The sequence below is a fragment of the Hevea brasiliensis genome, chromosome 16 (assembly GCF_030052815.1).
Source record: "Hevea brasiliensis isolate MT/VB/25A 57/8 chromosome 16, ASM3005281v1, whole genome shotgun sequence".
Classification (NCBI taxonomy): Eukaryota; Viridiplantae; Streptophyta; class Magnoliopsida; order Malpighiales; family Euphorbiaceae; genus Hevea; species Hevea brasiliensis.
In genome coordinates this window covers 48,344,453-48,363,371 of record NC_079508.1, presented here as the reverse complement: position 1 = coordinate 48,363,371, position 18,919 = coordinate 48,344,453, and the positions used below count along the sequence as shown (strand labels likewise).

General features: G+C 37.7%; 2 protein-coding genes across 4 annotated transcripts; one reads left to right on the top strand and one right to left on the bottom strand.

The window, feature by feature from the left end:
• The first annotated feature begins 377 nt into the window (after positions 1-377).
• On the top strand, positions 378-7,945 carry LOC110665367 (cellulose synthase A catalytic subunit 2 [UDP-forming]). Of its 2 annotated transcripts, XM_058138677.1 has the most exons (14): positions 380-881; positions 1,541-1,736; positions 1,842-2,077; positions 2,241-2,337; positions 2,431-2,617; positions 4,055-4,321; positions 4,409-4,754; positions 5,024-5,161; positions 5,290-5,415; positions 5,494-5,706; positions 5,808-6,078; positions 6,343-6,539; positions 6,649-6,999; positions 7,174-7,945. In XM_058138677.1, the coding sequence occupies exons 1-14, from the start codon at positions 801-803 to the stop codon at positions 7,750-7,752; spliced, it is 3,285 nt and encodes a 1,094-aa protein (XP_057994660.1). In that variant the 5' UTR covers positions 380-800; the 3' UTR covers positions 7,753-7,945. The 2 variants fall into 2 exon arrangements, with proteins under 2 accessions (XP_057994661.1, XP_057994660.1); XM_058138678.1 differs by lacking the exon at positions 5,494-5,706 and having other exon boundaries at positions 378-881.
• Positions 7,946-8,223: 278 nt separating this feature from the next.
• Positions 8,224-18,380, bottom strand: LOC110665366 (uncharacterized). 2 transcript variants are annotated; one of them, XM_058138676.1, is made up of 7 exons: positions 18,137-18,376; positions 13,779-17,751; positions 12,020-13,702; positions 10,024-10,854; positions 9,392-9,820; positions 8,913-9,290; positions 8,224-8,781 (listed from the first exon to the last, which is right to left on the bottom strand). In XM_058138676.1, the coding sequence occupies exons 1-7, from the start codon at positions 18,248-18,250 to the stop codon at positions 8,495-8,497; spliced, it is 7,695 nt and encodes a 2,564-aa protein (XP_057994659.1). In that variant the 5' UTR covers positions 18,251-18,376; the 3' UTR covers positions 8,224-8,494. The 2 variants fall into 2 exon arrangements, with proteins under 2 accessions (XP_057994659.1, XP_021681120.2); XM_021825428.2 differs by having other exon boundaries at positions 8,641-8,781; positions 8,858-9,290; positions 18,137-18,380.
• Positions 18,381-18,919: the final 539 nt, after the last annotated feature.

Sequence of the window (18,919 nt, the reverse complement as noted above, 5' to 3'; positions counted from 1 at the left end):
AAAATATAAAATATTTTTATTAAAAAAATTTGAGATAAAATAATTAAAAACTTCAAAGTTATATATATATTTTTTTACATTACCCCTTTTCTTTTTAATTTTTCTTCCTTTAAATTTCTATAGATACAGTAGAAATATACGTACATGTACACATGCAGATCAATGACATCGAGGTAACTCGTGAGTTGAGTGCTGATCTCTTCTCTTGTCCCTGTCTCTATCTCGTCTCATTTGTGTTCAATTGAATTTTCTCATATTCACTCTCTCTCCTTATTAAATGAAAAAAAAAAAAAAAAAAAAACTCTATCTGGAAGGAAAAAGAAAAAAAAAAATCCCTGTAAGCTGTAATTATATTTTTTGAGAGTCTGAGTGGCGTCACAGTCACGATCGCGACCAGCAAGTTCAACAGAGAGAACCCGCCTCGTAGAAAGTTGGGGTCTTTGAAGAAAAGAATCAATCACCAATAAACGCTCACGAAGACACTTCTTTTTTTTCAAAAAAAAAAATTGTTTTTTAGTCTAATTTTCCTTGTGTATTATTATTTTATTGTTAATTGCGCATTTCTAAAATTCCTTCTCTGTTTATGTATATCTCTCTCTCTCTATATGTTGCTGTCAAGTCATCAACACTATAATGTGATGTGAGGTTGGCAGGTGTTTCTTGAACAAGAGCCTGCGTGAGTGGGCTTTTAGCACTCTGAGACTAAGAGAGAAGCTGCGGGCTTGGTGGGTTTGGAGTGATGAGCGAAGAAAGATAGGTTGATAGTGTGAGTGAGTTTCAAGGCTTCTGGTGTAGCTTTCATGGAAACGAAAGGAAGACTCATTGCGGGTTCTCGCAACAGAAATGAGTTTGTACTCATCAATGCTGATGAGATTGCAAGAGTAAGTGATTCTGAAATTTCTGCTTTTTTAGTGTTTTGTGGCTTTTGGAGATGAGCTTTAGAAATGTGTTGCTTCCTGTCTGTTAGATTTTCTTTGGATTCCACTTCTGCTGTTTTGTAGATAACCCATTCTCTCAGTCCCTAAATAAAGTGATAGCTGATTTTGTATGAAGTTCATTGATACTAGTTGGTTTCAAGTCAGCAATTTTTTTATTTTGATGGTTTTTCTTTTCACTCTTTTTTCCCCTTTTAATCCAATGCCTCTTCAGATCACTTTAAGCTTACTACTTGTGCTTAATTGGTGGTTTCTTTTTAACTGGTAAACCATCATATTTATGCAAAATGCTCATTACCTTTTTTAGTTTTGGTTATCCTTCTTGGGTTATGTATTTTTCTCAACAGTTCTCATCAATTAGTTCTTTTTTTTTTTTTTTTATTCTCCTTCCCTACCTCTTAGTTTCTAGTTTTCAGAGCCTGCCAATACAACTATTGCATGAAAATTTGCAACTTTGATTCTGCATGAATAATCTGACTGTCAATTCTTGAGTACAGGAATAGTTAAATCCGTTAACAGCTTCAATTTTCACTTCCATACGTTTTAGATTTTTTATGCTTTACAATCTGATTGAGTTTACATTATATGACTGTAACCAATTCCAGGTGACTTCTGTTAAAGAACTGAGCGGGCAAATTTGCCAGATCTGTGAGGATGAGATAGAAGTTACAGTCGATAGGGAGCCATTTGTTGCTTGCAATGAATGTGCATTCCCTGTTTGTAGACCCTGCTATGAGTATGAAAGAAGAGAGGGGAACCAAGCCTGCCCTCAATGCAAAACCAGATACAAGCGCATCAAAGGTTAGCCTCTTCCTATTATACTATGTTGGTCATTTCGTTTCTTGTTACCCTTCATAGAAATCTTATAATATTTTAACTGTAACTAAGAAATCTGAGCTATAGCAGGGAGCCCTAGAGTTGAAGGAGATGAGGAAGAGGAGGATACAGATGATTTAGAGAATGAGTTTGATATTTCTGCCACTGCCAGAAGTGAACCTCACCACATTGCAGACGCTATGCTCACTGCTCGCCTTAACATTTGCCTGGGTTCACAAGCCATTGTTTCAGGGTTTGTTACAACATCTGAGCTGGATCCTATTTCTGCAGCTCATAAGATTCCTCTCTTGACTTATCATGAAGAGGTGAATTGAGTTTGTGGAAACTTCAATTTTTGTTCTTCAGACATTGAATATAACTATAATTTATAACTTCATATTCATTTGTTGTTTTATGCTTCATTCTTTGAATGTAAACATGATTATAGTTCGCCATATAAATGATGTTATTGTGGCTCTTTTGGAGTAGGATGTTGGGCTTTCCTCTGATAAGCATGCTCTTATTATCCCCCCATTTCATGGAAAACGGATTCACCCAATGCCATTTTTTGACTCTCCAATGACTTGTAAGTTTGGATCATAACGAATGTATTATTTCTGGAATGTTTTAGACTTGCTTCTCCTCTTCTTAGTGTGGTTATTTTGTGTTGATGGTTCAGTACAACCAAGAGCACTGGATCCTAAGAAAGACTTGGCAGTGTATGGGTATGGAACAATTGCGTGGAAGGAGAGAATGGAGGAGAGGAAGAAAAAGCAGAGTGAAAAACTTCAAGTGTTTAAGCATCAAGGGGAAAAGGATGGTGGAAACAATGATGGAGATGAGTTCGATGATCCTGATTTACCCATGTAAGTTCATTTTCTTAGCATTCTTGACTAAAAATTTGGTTGCAGGGTTTTTCCTTTTTTTTACCAAATTCCTTCTTTTTTTTTTCTCTTTTAAATAAAGAGTAGATAAAGACTGTTGCTTGACTTACACTGGGATTTGGTTGCTTCTAATAGCTTGACCTGGTAACTGTTGCCATGGCCATTAGTTATAATAATGTTTTCTTTTTAAAAGTTCTGTTTAGTTGTCATCAGCTTGGGACTTGAAACCAGCCATGTGAGTAAGCAGCTAGCTTCCAAATTTGTGGTTTTATTATGGCATTCACGCCAAGCAATCACTTTTTATTAGCCTACTTGAAAAAGAGGGGTTTTTTTTTTTTTTTTTTGAAGAGTTTTCACCGAATTAGAATATCATCAATATCTTTTTTTCTCTACCAAAATTTTGCTGGATCTTTAACAAATGATTTTAAATCTATATGGGAATTATTAGTGATGTTTATGCATAATCAGACAAAATATCAACAGTAAAATTAACTAAAAGTAAGGGAAGCACTGGATGTAAGTTGATGCCATGTGCTTCGCTATGTAACCGCTGGGATGTTGATAGTCAAGTAGCAAGAGAATTATGATTAAATCATTAAGATTATAACATCTTGGTTATATTAGAGCATGATGATATTCCTATTGCAATTACAACCAAAATTTTAAGTGGAGTTATTGATTGAAATTATTGTTATCTTTAGGAATCATTTATTGAGCTTCTCCCATTTCAATATATCAATATTAACAAGTAGCTTCATGTCTCATAAATCTCTATTTCTATTATTGCTTGACAGAGATTGAAATAAACTAGTTTGAAATTTCACAATCTAGAAGTAAATCAGAAAATAATTTATCTAAATAATAAGATGCCCTTTGCACAAAGTTTTGTGCACTTTGAACTTAACATTATTTAATGGGCTTGCATGAATCAATCCTGCATGTGTTGTAGCTTCCTATAGATTTTTTCCTCTGAAGCCTACAATCAAGAAACATTCAATCTTTGTTAGATAACTTGAAATCTATGTGGTATAAGCTGTGTTCTATTGGCAAAATGGTATAGCATACTGGACTTCAACCTAATGATATTCCTGGTGAAGTTGTAGTGTACTTGCAATGAAACTGGTAAAATAAAGATATTTCCTCAAGGCAAAGACTGAAATATTTTGTGTTTTGTAATAAATATTCACTAATCAATACCATGCTCTTGTACATTTTTTTATGACATTTTAGGCATCATAGAAGTGCAATTAGGCATATGTTGGTATATATGCGCAGGATTTCTAGCTTAAAGTCAATCTCAAAATGTTTTACCTATCATAGGAAGCAATATTCTCTATTGCCTATGTTGTGGTTTTAATTTTTTGGTTAATTCTGCCACCCCCTGTTATAGAGAAATTGATTATCCATATGCTTGGGTAGGATGGATGAAGGGAGACAGCCTCTTTCAAGGAAGTTACCAATTCCTTCAAGCAAGATAAATCCATACAGATTGATAATTTTACTCCGGCTTGTGATTCTTGGCCTCTTTTTTCACTATAGAATTCTCCATCCTGTCAGCGATGCGTATGGATTGTGGCTAACATCAATAATTTGTGAAATTTGGTTTGCTGTGTCGTGGATATTTGATCAGTTTCCAAAATGGTACCCAATTGAGCGTGAAACATATCTTGATCGGTTATCATTGAGGTATGCCATTGCCATCCCTTTTCTCTCTCTCATAGTAGTTATTAGCCTTGGCTTTTTGCTATTTAATGTCTTAAAATTTGTTAATAGGTATGAGAAAGAGGGGAAGGCATCTGAGTTAGCTGCTGTAGACATATTTGTTAGTACAGTTGATCCATTGAAAGAACCTCCTCTTATCACAGCAAACACAGTTCTGTCTATCCTTGCTGTAGATTATCCAGTTGACAAAGTTGCATGCTATGTCTCAGATGATGGTGCTGCCATGCTCACTTTTGAAGCACTGTCTGAGACATCTGAATTTGCAAGAAAGTGGGTCCCTTTCTGCAAAAAGTTCAAAATTGAGCCCCGGGCTCCAGAATGGTACTTTGCCCAGAAGGTTGACTATTTGAAAGATAAAGTAGATCCTGCATTTGTTAGGGAACGCCGTGCAATGAAGGTTTGTGACTTTTCCCTTTAGTGTTTGTGTCATTATTTAATCACTCTCCTGATAAATGGAACAAAGATTGGCTCTAGTAATGCATAAAATATGACAGGTGTAGAAGGCTTGACTTGCAATTGGTTATTTGGATTGTGGGGAGTTAAACTTGATTTGTTGTATCATAACCATCACAATGATTTAGTAACCTTTCATGATAGACTAGTTTTCTGTTGGTTGCAAATAATGACACTTTTTTTTTCCTTTTTTTCTTTTTCATGTTGATACAGAGAGAATATGAAGAATACAAAGTTAGAGTAAATGGATTGGTTGCCATGGCACAGAAGGTTCCTGAGGATGGTTGGACAATGCAGGATGGGACCCCATGGCCAGGGAATAATGTCAAGGATCATCCTGGAATGATACAGGTAAGAAAAGTTACTTATATAAATTAATATATCATGTGTGCCACATTTCATGCATCCAGTCTTACACCCTTACTAAGATGGTGACAATTTGAGTGATTCTACAGCTCACCATCATTATCTCCCTTCAGGTTTTCTCGGGTCATAATGTTGTTCATGATATTGAAGGAAATGAATTGCCTCGTCTAGTTTATGTGTCTCGTGAGAAGAGAGCAGGATTTGAGCACCACAAAAAAGCTGGGGCAATGAATGCTTTGGTAGAGCTCTTTAACTTCTCTGACGTTTCATCATTGTTGTTCCATGTGTGACCGTTTTGTTTTGGTTGATTCATGAAGGTGAGGGTATCTGCAATCATAACAAATGCTCCATATCTATTGAATGTTGATTGTGATCACTATATAAACAACAGCAAGGCACTTCGTGAAGCCATGTGCTTCATGATGGATCCAATATCAGGAAAGAAAGTCTGTTATGTACAATTTCCTCAAAGGTTTGATGGGATTGATCGTCATGATAGATACTCCAATCGCAATGTTGTGTTCTTTGATGTACGTTAAAAGTTCTTTGTAATTTTGGTGTGATACACAAGAGCACGTTTTTCTTTATTGTCTTGAAGGAGAAGCTGATTCCATTTTCTTTTTAATTTCAGATCAACATGAAAGGATTGGATGGAATCCAAGGACCTATATATGTTGGTACTGGATGTGTCTTCAGGAGACAAGCACTTTATGGATATGATGCTCCCATCAAGAAGAAGCCACCAGGGAAGACATGTAATTGCTTGCCAAAATGGTTGTGCTGCTGCTGCACATCTAGAAAGAAGAATAAGAAAGTAAAATCAAATGGGAAAAAGAAGAAGAAGAACAAGGAGGCTTCCAAGCAGATACATGCATTGGAAAATATTGAGGAGAGTATTGAAGGTATGGACAACTTTCAGCTGTCTGATGGAATTAGATATCTGATGGAATTAGATATCTGACATCTTAACTAACATAAGTAACAAATAATCTCCCACTACTTCTGGACTTTGTAAATTAGATCTTGAATTTTCTTGACAGAATCACAACAGTTAGCAAGTTATTCTAGGCTCTTTATTTTTTCGCTGTGGGTTTAATTGCTTGCTTTCTTGCATGGAATTGTATGAAACCTGGATCATTTACGTAATTACTTCACTTTCAATGCAGGAATAGATAATGACAAATCAGAGTCAATGTCCCAAAAAAAATTTGAGAAAAAATTTGGTCAGTCACCAGTTTTTATAGCTTCAACACTCATGGAAGATGGTGGACTTCCAAAAGAAGCAACTTCTGCATCACTTTTGAAAGAAGCCATTCATGTCATCAGCTGTGGTTATGAAGACAAAACTGAATGGGGGAAAGAGGTATGCATTGCCAGTACTTCACTCTTCAAACTAGATATGTCATTTCCTCAGGGTTTCTTTTGAGAAATGACATCTCATGCCTCTTGTATAAATTTCAATTATCTTCCAGGTTGGGTGGATATATGGCTCTGTCACTGAGGATATATTGACTGGCTTCAAGATGCATTGCCATGGTTGGCGTTCAGTTTATTGCATACCTAGTAGACCTGCATTTAAGGGTTCAGCTCCAATAAACCTTTCAGATCGTCTACACCAGGTTCTCCGGTGGGCACTGGGATCTGTTGAGATTTTGTTGAGTAGGCACTGTCCAATATGGTACGGGTATGGGTGTGGCTTGAAACCATTGGAGCGGTTTTCGTATATAAACTCAGTTGTTTATCCATTGACATCAATTCCCTTGGTTGCCTACTGTACCTTGCCAGCTATTTGTCTCCTTACGGGGAAATTCATTGTCCCTGAGGTATTCCCTTTGCACATGTTGTTCACAAGTAAACAGAGATCATCATCCTAAAATCTTTTGTTTTATTATATCAGCAAGATTTAGTTTTCAGGACCATCCTATTGAACAATTGTGAAAATCTAAGTGTAATTTTCTGTTGAGTTCTCTCACAATCTTTACTACATATGATTGCAGATCAGTAATTATGCAAGTCTCATTTTCATGGCCCTCTTCATATCTATAGCTGCAACTAGCGTCCTTGAAATGCAATGGGGAGGAGTTGGCATACACGATTGGTGGAGAAATGAGCAGTTTTGGGTGATTGGTGGCACCTCATCCCACCTATTTGCTCTTTTCCAGGGTCTGCTCAAGGTATTGGCAGGTGTTAACACTAATTTCACAGTTACTTCCAAAGCCGGAGATGATGGAGAATTTTCAGACCTCTTCCTCTTTAAATGGACATCTTTGTTGATCCCTCCCCTGACCTTGCTCATCATAAACATAATAGGAATCATAGTTGGAGTTGCAGATGCCATCAATAACGGTTATGATTCATGGGGTCCACTCTTTGGTAAGCTATTCTTTGCAGTCTGGGTCATTGTCCATCTTTACCCATTCCTCAAGGGTTTGATGGCCAAACAAGACAGGCTTCCTACCATAATTGTTGTCTGGTCAATACTTATAGCTTCAGTTTTGTCATTGGTTTGGGTACGAATCAACCCATTTGTGTCGAGAGGTATTGTGTTAGAAGTTTGTGGGTTGAATTGTGATTGAAGGCACATGACACATAATGTTAGATTTTGGTTAAATGTAGAAATGATCATTTTAGGACATGTATAAGCAAGCTACATTTTTCATCGAAGATGACGACATCTCATGAGATGGCGCAATTCTTCTCAATAAATTCTGGAGGAATACCATTATGGGGGTGTGTGTGTAGAAAGTAAATATAAGGGGTTTAGACATATTTCCATGTGTTTTTGCCTAGTTTCTGAAGATTTTTTGGATAATCGTCAAGTTCTTAGTTGGTTATTAGGTCTGTTTCTAATCTGAGAACAAGCTTCATTTAAATTTTATATTCCCTTCTCAATGAAGGACAACATACAAAAAAACTGCCGTTCATTGTGTTTACTTTCCATCAATATTTCAGTGAGAATTGGATATGCTCTGTTGATTAGCTGCAGTATTAGTATTCCTGCAAGCTTCACTTTCCAAGAGCTTAATTATTATTTTTCAACAATCAGCTTCACAACAATCAACATTAATCATTAATTCTTCACTTCAAGAATCACTTGACTCGCTGAGTGCCAAGTTTTAGTAATTTCTCCCCTAGTTTATATGTAACTTCTTGTACAATCAACATAAAGATGAACTTTTGAAGCATCTGAATATTAGACAACAGACGTGAACTTGAACAAACAAGTTGGACATGTTAATTTACTTCACAAATGAGCAAAAACAGTCATTTCACTACCCAAATAAAAATTCCATAATATATTGGGGAAGGCCCAATCACCTATTGCTTCCTCAGATCCTCTAGAGGGCGCCTCTTTGGCAACGTTTTCTGGGCCGTCACGTCACCTACTTTCTCCCTCTTGGTGCTTGGTGCATTCTCTTTCATAACATATGAGTCCAGAGCTTTTTGAGGTGTCCCTTGAATCAAACTGATTGAGTTAGTCTTCCTTTTCATCACCGAATCTCCACCATACACGTTAAGTTCTTCCTCTTTTCCCGGATGCGAACTTGTCTTTACAGGTGCTAGCAACTTCTGTTGAACGCTATGGCCATCTCCAGCAGTAACGTCTGCCAGACAATGCAAAAGAAGTTAAGAAATTAATTATTTGTGAACTTTCTCTTGTATATAAATACAAATGCGTACCTAAATACAAATGCAAACCAAAGAAATCACAATCTTTTGGTAATGGTTTATACACCTTGACCAACCCCAGAAGTGGTGAATCCAGGAGAATGATCAACTATTTCTTCAACTATTTTTGGTATGTCCTTGGTTGACTCCTTTGCCTCTCCCACATCTTCAACAATAAGATTGCCAATATTATCTTGTTTTAAGTTGCTCGGCTCACACTTCAATGTTAGCTCCAGTGAAGCAGCATCTTGAAAAGTGTTTGCCTCAGAATTTTCCACCAAGGTCTCCGTTTGTGACAAAACGTGAAAATGCTCAACATTGACAGATTCATTCTCTTTAAACTCGCAAACAATAGAACCTTGGGCGTCATCAGTCTTGGTAGGCATATTATCCTGCATCTTTGACTCTTCAGTACCCTCACTTTTCATTTCCAAGGCTTCACTTTCTGTCATTTCAGGGACAATAATTGTTGAGATGACAAAAACAAAGTTTAACAACATTAAAAATCTCCACTTAACTTTTTCAGTTCAAGAATTAAGCACCTACCATGATAAGGAGAAGAACAAACAGCAGAAATAGTCGAGCAATCAATGAGTAGCTCACTTTTGAATGGAGACAGAGTGTCAAGATTTTCAAAATCGTCTTTATTTTTAGGTTCAACAACAGTGAGTACCTCATCGTCAAGCTTCTGCAAACAATGTGCTTCCCCAGCCTCTGAGGAATGTATCTTACTTTCATTTTCACATGAGAGTTTGTTGAGAGTTAGATAATCAACATCATCCATTAAAGCTAATTCATTCACTGCATCTTGGTGCACATTAATTTGCTCTTCAGCAACCTCCTGGCAGCAACTTGCACCATTTCCTTGGCTTGATACATCTGTCGGGTCACTTAGATCTCCCCGAGCCTTCTGAGCCTTGCCATTTTCTCCTATTATGATGTCATCGTTCTCCTTCACTTTTTCCTCAAACTCTTCTGCATATACACACACACACGCACCCAAAAAAAAAAATCTCAAGTCCATGAGTATAGTACGCTGTAATGCCAATTAAGAATTAAGTTAGCAAGAAGCTCTATATATTCAACATCTCTTGTCTACCATTATTACAACAGGTTTTTCTAGATAGATTTCAGCAAAATATAACACGTCTGATATTGTATGGTGGGAGATTACTTACCAGAAGATGCTTTTGCAATTTCATTCTGCTGTGTGAAAGAACAACCTGAAGCGATTTCAGGTTTACCAGAATATGTATCAGCAAATAATAAAATTTCTGCAGGTCTGTTATCTTCACAATTGCTGCAATTTGATACAATCGTTTGTAGCTTGGTCCTTGCCATTTCATGTGATTCTTCATCTGAAGAAACTGACAGAGCAGTCTCTCCATCTGCCACCTCTTTTAGTATGTCAATCTTCCCAGTGGTGGGTGCGCAAACTTCTTTGTCTTCAGCACATGCTCTATTTTCAATGATTCCTTGAAAGCTACAGTAGGAGATGTTGTTCTCAGGAGCACATTTTGCATTGCACTTAATTAAATCATCTTTACCATCAACGTTATCTGCTTCTACCCAAACATCTTCCTGTGAAGAAAAGAAAAAATTCTCAACCCTTCTATCCTCATAATTCTGGATGTCAATAAACTCTTGGTTGATGGCAGATACTTCATATTGACCATGATCAACTATGGGCTCTTTTGTGACAGAATGGAGAGCCTCATTAAACTGCATTTCAGCAACTTGTCCAAGTTTTTGAATATCGGTAACGTCTTTTATCTGCACAGTATGGCCAGAATCCTCACTAACCAAACTGTGTTCCAAAACTTCTTCAAGTTTTTCAACTTTATCTTCTTCTGCATGCATTACATGCCCTGAATCCTTGCTCATCGAATTGTCCAAGAGATCCTCATCAGATATTATTACTTGATCTTCTTCACCATTCCCTTGAATCAAATTCACCTCCCAGTTGGTGAACATCGCAGATTCAACCTGAATCTTTAAGGATGCAATCTCTGTCAATTCAAAAAATGCAAACATTAGACAGACACATGAAAGAGTAGAACAAAAAATAAGGATGTACATCAATGAATTATGGCGTCAGAAATTCAATCATTTCAATGCAAAGTAAACAGTTTCCTTCAACATGCCCATGTGGACCGAAGTTCCAGTCTAGCAACCAGTTGAGAAGTTATTTGAAGTATTCTTGCATCATCTAGATTTTCAAAAACTTTCTCGACTCCTACAATTCTGCAGATGCAGTTTTGTTCGCTCATTAAAACGCAAAGCCTAAATCATAAACATAGTTGTTAAACTTCCAATTCAAGTATTAAATTCCTGCAATTCTACTGTATAGAAAACAATGAACAATCCAACTTCTGATTAAACTATAAAGAACCCAACATCTTCAAAAAGACAGTAAGGACTAAAGCTTCAATAATTCTAAAGGTTGAAGGGTTAGTAAAATCCTATAATTGCTACTCCATAATAGTTTGAGGTCCAAGTTTCCTGAATCTCTAAACGTGTCATAAATTAAAACAATACGAAGGAAAAGGAACTTCTTTTGGTAGCTGTAGAGGAACCCATCACTGCTTCCATGTCTCAAATAGTGTCAACACGAGAAAGGTGATAAAATGACACATAAAAGAAGGATACACATAAATTTAAGGGCTAACTTGATTGCACTGGATGCATGCTAATTCTTAGGTTCTACTTTTAAGTATCTCATTTTTCTGGATATACCAAATAAAGTGTCTTCATTTGAAAAGAAAGGAAGAGGTTTTACTATCACAAATTTACAATTGTTATGACAAGATGTTTGCATCGATTAAAAAAATATATATGACAATTGTTTCCTTCTAAGCAGAGTAATGATGATATCAACACAGTTGCCTTAAATCTTTATGCACTTTCTTGAGCGCATTCAAATTAAGAGGAAGTATAGTCAAGGAACATCTTGAACTTCAACTATAGTCCCAAGACTTGTATTCCTCTAGGACTTTAAGCTCTTCATGTTTGGCAAACCATGGCAACAAACTGAGTGAGATGGAGGAAAATCTATTGTCTTTTAACCTGTGCTATTAATTATTTCTAAACACCAAGTTTCAGGTAAAAGGGAATTTTTAAGATAAGATCAATAAAAAATTATGTCTTTCAGACATCTAAAGTAAAGATTCTAACCATGGGATGAAAAAACAATGTTGTCAGATTCCTTCTCGGCGTGGTTTTTGAAATCCTTGCCTTTCAAATTGCCATCCACGTTTTCAAATTTTTCATTTGCTTCTGCAGCTTTGACATCCATACCCAAGGCTATAAAATCACTCATGTCCAACTCCGATCCAGACTTCTCTTCGAGATTTTCAAGCTCAATTGCCCTCACTGTCGCCCCGTCAGATGTCTTATCAAGGCCTCCAAAATCAGTAGATGCAACCGCAGAGAAAGCAACTGGACCAGCATCATTAACTTTTGATAACTCATCTTCACGATCTAAAATTGCTTTACCAGGCTCCACTATGCTATTTTTCTTTGAAAACCCTCCACTTCGTGCCTCCTTCATCTCTATTGTCATCGTGCATGTTTTATTGGCAGTTGCTTCATCATTTTCACGGATTACATCATGCACATCTGCAGCCTCCTCATCCATGTGATAACCAATAAATTTCACAATGCTGTCAACCTTGGCGTCGCTCACTTCACATGTTATTTCTTTCTCCTCCATCCCGTTAATCCTTTTGATGCGCTCGGGAAACTGGGACATCGATTCAACATTCTTTCCCTCGGAAAATTCACTTTCTCGACAAGTGCTCTCAGTCAAACTTTCATCAGAACTGTCATTCACCTGGGTAGGACCTTCCTCGCTACCACCATTGTTAGAAAGCTTAACTACCCAAGCATCCTCCAGAGTACCCTCCCTTGCAACCTGATCACGTTGTGCTGCGTTCAGCTGTTCTTCCACGAACTTGCCACTGACCACTTCCTTAACTGCTATTTGTGAATCACTAGATTCTTCACGAATTGTCCGACTGGAACTTGAGTCAGCACCAGAGTGCACCTTTGCAGCTACCTTTTGGCAACCACCATAATCACCAGGCTCAACTTCCACACAGTACCCAGAATCCTTGGACTTCTTGGCATGCTGTTCACCATTTGGCTCAGGCGTTCCATCCGGTTCAGGCTCTCCATCCATATTTTGGCTATCTTCCATATTCATAACTGCGTTACAATACTTGGTAATAGGCACATCCGTGACAACATCAACACCGTTGTTGCTTTCTACAACTGTCTCTTCATAATGGTGAAGCTTCTTAGAAGGCAGTTCTTGAATCTCTGACGCAGATGGTGCTTCCAATGAAAATGATTTTCCACCATTACTATCAAAACTAGCTTCTTCTTTCCCAGCCATGCAATCCCCAAAGATTTGCTCGCATAAAACCTCATCACTGGAGTTCTTTGCCATTGCAGTATTGCTTATGTTTCCATCTTCCAGATTCGCAAAATAAAATTGAGGCAAACCATCTGGTACCATTCTGTCCAAAACATTCTTTCTATCCTCAAAATTAGAATTAGTTGATACAGTTTTATTACTTTCCTGGCACACATTTTTGGTGCTCTCGGTAACAATCTCTGTACTGACTTCTGGTAACGATCTCCCATTATCAGGAACCAGATTGTGCTCGATTCCATATTTTATATCATCCTGCTCAGTCCCTTCTAGACCACAGACTCCATCCTCCTGAATAGATATCCTATCAACCTCAACTGAATTATCACAGATACCATCACTACCATAGCATTCATCCTTGCCTGTTGACATTTCTACTCTTATGATCACTTTCTCCAATATTGAGATATTGGAGCTTTCAACTGCATATGATTAAGAAGATAGTTAAGTGAACACTAAAAGAACTAAAAAATAGTCCTTTAATAGAAATTCAATTACCTTCAAAAGCAGATTGATTTGCAGATGAGAAGCCAACAGATGGAGAAGCCACGTCACAAGCTTCTGCTTGAAATTTTGCCAACTTAAGTTCATCTGAATTATTATTGACTAAATTTGCCCAGATCTCCGGTGATTGATGTGATTGGTCTTCTACACCTCCCTTGGTATCTGAGACAAATTTCCCTATGTCAACTACCCGAACAATGTTGTCATCATTAATAACCTCAGGCTTCCCTACAATCTTCGATGCTTCTTCTGTAGCAGCACTCGCCAACATAAGAGGTGTTGAAGCCAAATTCTCCTCTAAATTTGTTGCAATATCCATCTCTTCCCCAGGGTCAGAATGCAAAGCTTTAACATCCACAGTAGCAATGCTTCTTTTTCCTCTGGTTTTGCTTTTAGATTCCTCTCTCTTCTCAAATCTTTTAAAAGCAGCCTCTGCCACAGTCAATCCAGTGTCGTCTCTTAATGGTGAAATAGTAATGTAATTGGCATTCTTGATATGCTCTGTTGCTTTCTCCTCAACAGATTTGCAAGGTGGAGAGAGTCCAACCAAGCCACTTTTTGAGGCTTCTAATGTAGATTTTCTTGGAAATTCTCCAACCAAGGATCCATCCAGAAAGGCTTCTGTCTCCTCAACTGCTTCACGTTTTTGTTTCAGTTGCCCAACCTTTCCAACACTATCAGCAATTTCATTCATTTCATTAAAGGTAGCTACCAAACTTTGTCTAGAAGCATTCATGGTAGACCTCTGCAGTTCATTGGACACTTTGGCTTCTTTTCTTGAAACATTTTCATTTGATGCTTCTTCTGTAGCAGCACTTGCCATCATGAGTGGTGTTGAAGCCAAATTCTTCTCTAAATTTGTTGCAGTATGTATCTCTTCCGCAATTTCAGATCGCAAAGCCAAAACATCCACAGTAGCAATACTTCTTTTTCCTCCGGTTTTGCTTTTGGATTCCCCTCTTTTCTCAAAGCTTTCAAAAGCAGCTCCTGGCATAGTCAATCCAGTGTATTCCCTTAGCGGTGAAATAGTAATGTAATTGGCATTCTTGAAGTGCTCTGTAGCTTTCTCATCGACAGATTTGCAAGGTGCGGAAAGTCCAACCAAGCTACTTTCTAAGGCTTCTAGTGAAGATAGTCTTGGAGGTTCTCCAACGAAGGATCCATCCAGAGAGGCTTCTTTCTCCTTAAGTGCTTCACGTTTTCGTTTCAGTTGCCCATCCTTTACAACACTATCAGCAATTTCATTCATTTCATTAAAGGTAGCTACCAAACTTTGTCTAGAAGCATTCGTGGTAGAGCTCTGCAGTTTATTAGACACTTTGGCATCTTTTCCTGAAACATTTTCATTTGATGCTTCTTCTTCAGTAGCAGCACTTGCCAACTTGAGTGGTGTTGAAGCCAAATTCTTCTCCAAATTTGTTGCAGTATCCATCTCTTCCCCAATGTCAGAATGCAAAGCTGAAACATCCACAGTAGCAACATTTCTTTTTCCCCTGGTTTTGCTTTTTGATTCCCCTCTCTTCTCAAAGTTTTCAAAAGCAGCTTCTGGTATAGTCAATCCAGTGTCTTCTTCAGTGGCAGCACTTGCCAACGTGAGTGCTGTTGAAGCCAAATTCACCTCTAAATTTGTTGCAGTATCCATCTCTTCCCCAATGTCAGAATGCAAAGCTGAAATTGAAGACTCCTTTAAATTTGTTGTAGTATCCATCTCTTCCCCAATGTCAGAATGCAAAGCTGAAATTGAAGCCTCCACTAAATTTGTTGCAGTATCCATCTCTTCCCCAGTGTCAGAATGCAAAGCTGAAACATCCACAGTAGCAATACTTCTTTTTCCTCTGGTTTTGCTTTTGGATTCCTCCCTCTTCTCAAAGTTTTTAAAAGCAGCTTCTGGCATAGTCAATCCAGTGTCTTCGCTTAGAGGTGAAATATTAATGTAATTGGCATTCTGGATATGCTCTGTTGCTTTCTCCTCAACAGATTTGCAAATTCCAACCAAGCCACTTTTTAAGGCTTCTACTGTGGATCTTCTTGGAGGCTCAGCAACCAAGGATCCATCCAGAGAGGCTCCTGTCTTATGAACTGCTTCACGCTTTCGTTTCAGTTGTCCAACCTTTCCAACACTATCAGCAATTTCATTCATTTCATTAACGGTAGCCACCGAACTTTGTCTAGAAGCATTCCTGGTAGACCTCCGAAGTTCATTAGACACTCTGGCATCTTCTCCTGAAACATTTTCATTTGATTGCTTCACCTTTCCAACAGCTTCTCCGGCTTTCTTTTCATTAGTGGCAGCAGTAGAGCTCAACACATCAGCTTTACGCCTGGACCTCCGTTGACCTGCAGCAGTTATAGAGGCCTTCTCCATATGTTCTAGAGAATCTAAAGAAGCTTTAACTTCATTAGCAACCTCAAAATCTAAATTCTTTGATCGCTTTCCAACACTATCAGGAATTTCATTCATTTCATTACCGGTAGCCACCGAACTTTGTCTAGAAGCATTCCTGGTAGACCTCCGCAGTTCATTAGACACTTTGGCATCTTCTCCTGAAACATTTTCATTTGATTGCTTCACCTTTCCAACCGCTTCTCCGGCTTTCTGTTCATTAGTGGCAGCAGTAGAGCTCAACACAGCAGCTTTACGCCTGGACCTCCGTTGACCTGCAGCAGTTATAGAGGCCTTCTCCATATGTTCTAGAGAATCTAAAGAAGCTTTAACTTCATTAGCAACCTCAAAATCTAAATTCTTTGATCGCTTTCTGGCCTCCTTTAACACCTGCTGACCATAACTTTCCACCTGATCACTAAGGTGTGCAACAGATTTTCGCCGAGAACCCTTTCCAACCAAACCCTTAGAAAATTCTTTAATCCGAACGGCCCCTTCACATTCTTTCATAACGCCAACAACTTCATCTTCACCTTTACCTTCAATTGTAGAAGCATTCCCTGCAAACTGAGCTCCAGAACTTGCAATCGTACTAACCACATCAACAATTTCATTCATTTCATTGCAGGTAGCCACTGAACTTTGTCTAGAAGCATTCCTGGTAGACCTCCGCAGTTCATTAGACACTTTGGCATCTTCTCCTGAAACATTTTCTTTTGATTGCTTCACCTTTCCAACCGCTTCTCGGGCTCCCTGTTCACTAGTGGCGGCAGTAGAGCTCAACACAGCAGCTTTGCGCCTGGACCTCCGTGGACCAGCAGCGGTTATAGAGGCCTTCTCCATGTGTTCTCTAGAATCTAAAGAAGCTTTAACTTCATTAGCAACTTCAAAATCTAAATTCTTTGATCGCTTTCCAGCCTCTTTTAACACCTGCTGACTATAACTTTCCACCTGATCACTAAGGTGTGCTACAGATTTTCGTCTACAACCATTTCTACCTAAACCCTTTGAAGATTCTTTAATCTGAATGACCCCTTCACATTCTTTCATAACGCCAACAACTTCATTTTCACCTTTACCTTCAATTGTAGAAGCATTCCCCTCAAACTGAGCTCCAGAACTTGTGATCGTACTAACGACATCAACTTTCATCAGTTCAGAGTCGGTACCTTTAGCCATATTTCTTATTGATCGCCTGAAACCATTTCTAGCTTCAACACTATCCCTGGCAGTGTTTTTGCTTTCCTCCCCCTTTTGAGATGCTGTAGATTTCTGCAACACAGAAAAGGTCTCCGAGTCAACCTTAGCCCGTGAACGAGTGATCCTACAATCACTTTCGACCTTTTCACTTCCCCTCCCTCTCTTCTTTCTAACAACCTCCTTAGAAAGATTGTTATGTCCCGATTCCTTGGACACTGGATTTGCCAAAGTTGTCTTCCTTCTACTCCATCTAGGCTTTGGATTTGCCGAAGGCTCATATTCCCGGGTTTCATTATCACGACTGAATCTAACTTTCTTGAACTTGTTCACTGCGTCCTTAGAATTTTTCTCATTACCTTCTTCAGAAGTGGCATTTCCGTTTACCTGCGAACAATTTACAAAAAAAAAGCATATAAAAATCCGTTTTCACTAAAATAAAGCATCATTAATACAAAGCAAAATCCGCAGACATAATTGCAATTTAAATTAATTCTAAGGTTTCCAATATTTAAACCACACCTATCCTGATTATTCCTAACCAATTCTTTCGGCTTAAACAAGATTCACATTTTATTTAACAAAATAATGAAAAGAACAACAAAGTCGTTAAACCAGAACTTCCAAATCCTATTCTCTCTTCCATTTTCTCAGTAAACAAACAGAAAGCATTACACTCAAAGCAATTGCTGAATCTCCAAAAAAAAATCTCACAATTTGAGCAATAAAACATCAAAAATAAACAAATAAAAAGAGTAAACAATGGTCAAACCTTGAGCGAGGCAGTCAAACACTCTGCCATTTCGAGGTTGGTTTTATTTGCGGGGATGCCATGCTTCTTGCACAGGGCTTGAAGTTCCTTTCTTTTCAAGGAATAAAAATCCATCTCTGCTGCAACATGAAATTCAATCAAAGAAATTTCATTCAGGGAAGATGGATGGACTTTTATAAGGAAATTGAATGGTTTTGTTCGTTTAAATTTGAAACGGGTAGTTTTTCCCGCTTCTGAATTTGGACGCTTATTTGAAGTGGATAAGGCGCCTTTGATTGGCGACCTTTACCCACGCGCACGAGAATCTTCTTTATTTCTCCACCTAAATTTCTGTAAGGCCCATAACTATTTAGGCCTGTTTATGGTGAAGATTTGCAGCTATTTTAACCTCCATTTTATATAAAACTAGTTTAATAAATTTAAATTAAATAAAATTATATGAAATATTTTAAATAAGCATCGGGTTTATTATTTTTTGTTTTTAAAAGTCAAATTAAGCATTTGAATGTAAGCCTGCTCAAGGGCCGTTATCGGTTTGAAATCGGTATTTCGACGGGCCTTAATCGTTTGGTGTAAAATTAGTCTGAATTTTATCGATTCGCAATGATTTTGACCTAATTCGATTCTTGTTCGAATTTTAGTATTATCAAAATATAATAAATTTTTATACATTTTTACTTAGTTTTTAATTAAAGAAATAAAATAAATTCAAAATAAATTCAATATAATTAAAAAATAATAATAAACCTAATTCGATTCTTGTTCAAATTTTGGTATTATCAA

What these genes read in the sequence shown, in the direction of transcription:
- LOC110665367 (XM_058138677.1), top strand. Translation starts at nt 801, where the DNA reads ATGGAAACGAAAGGAAGACTCATTGCGGGTTCTCGCAACAGAAATGAG. An exon ending in TTTTGACTCTCCAATGACTT is followed by an intron (nt 2,338 to 2,430) that starts GTAAGTTTGGAT and finishes TTGATGGTTCAG; the next exon opens with TACAACCAAGAGCACTGGAT. An exon ending in GATGATCCTGATTTACCCAT is followed by an intron (nt 2,618 to 4,054) that starts GTAAGTTCATTT and finishes ATGCTTGGGTAG; the next exon opens with GATGGATGAAGGGAGACAGC.
- LOC110665366 (XM_058138676.1), bottom strand. Translation starts at nt 18,250, where the DNA reads ATGGATTTTTATTCCTTGAAAAGAAAGGAACTTCAAGCCCTGTGCAAG. An exon ending in CATTGTTTTTTCATCCCATG is followed by an intron (nt 10,855 to 12,019) that starts GTTAGAATCTTT and finishes TTGAATTGACAG; the next exon opens with AGATTGCATCCTTAAAGATT. An exon ending in TTGTTCTTCTCCTTATCATG is followed by an intron (nt 9,291 to 9,391) that starts GTAGGTGCTTAA and finishes CTGAAATGACAG; the next exon opens with AAAGTGAAGCCTTGGAAATG.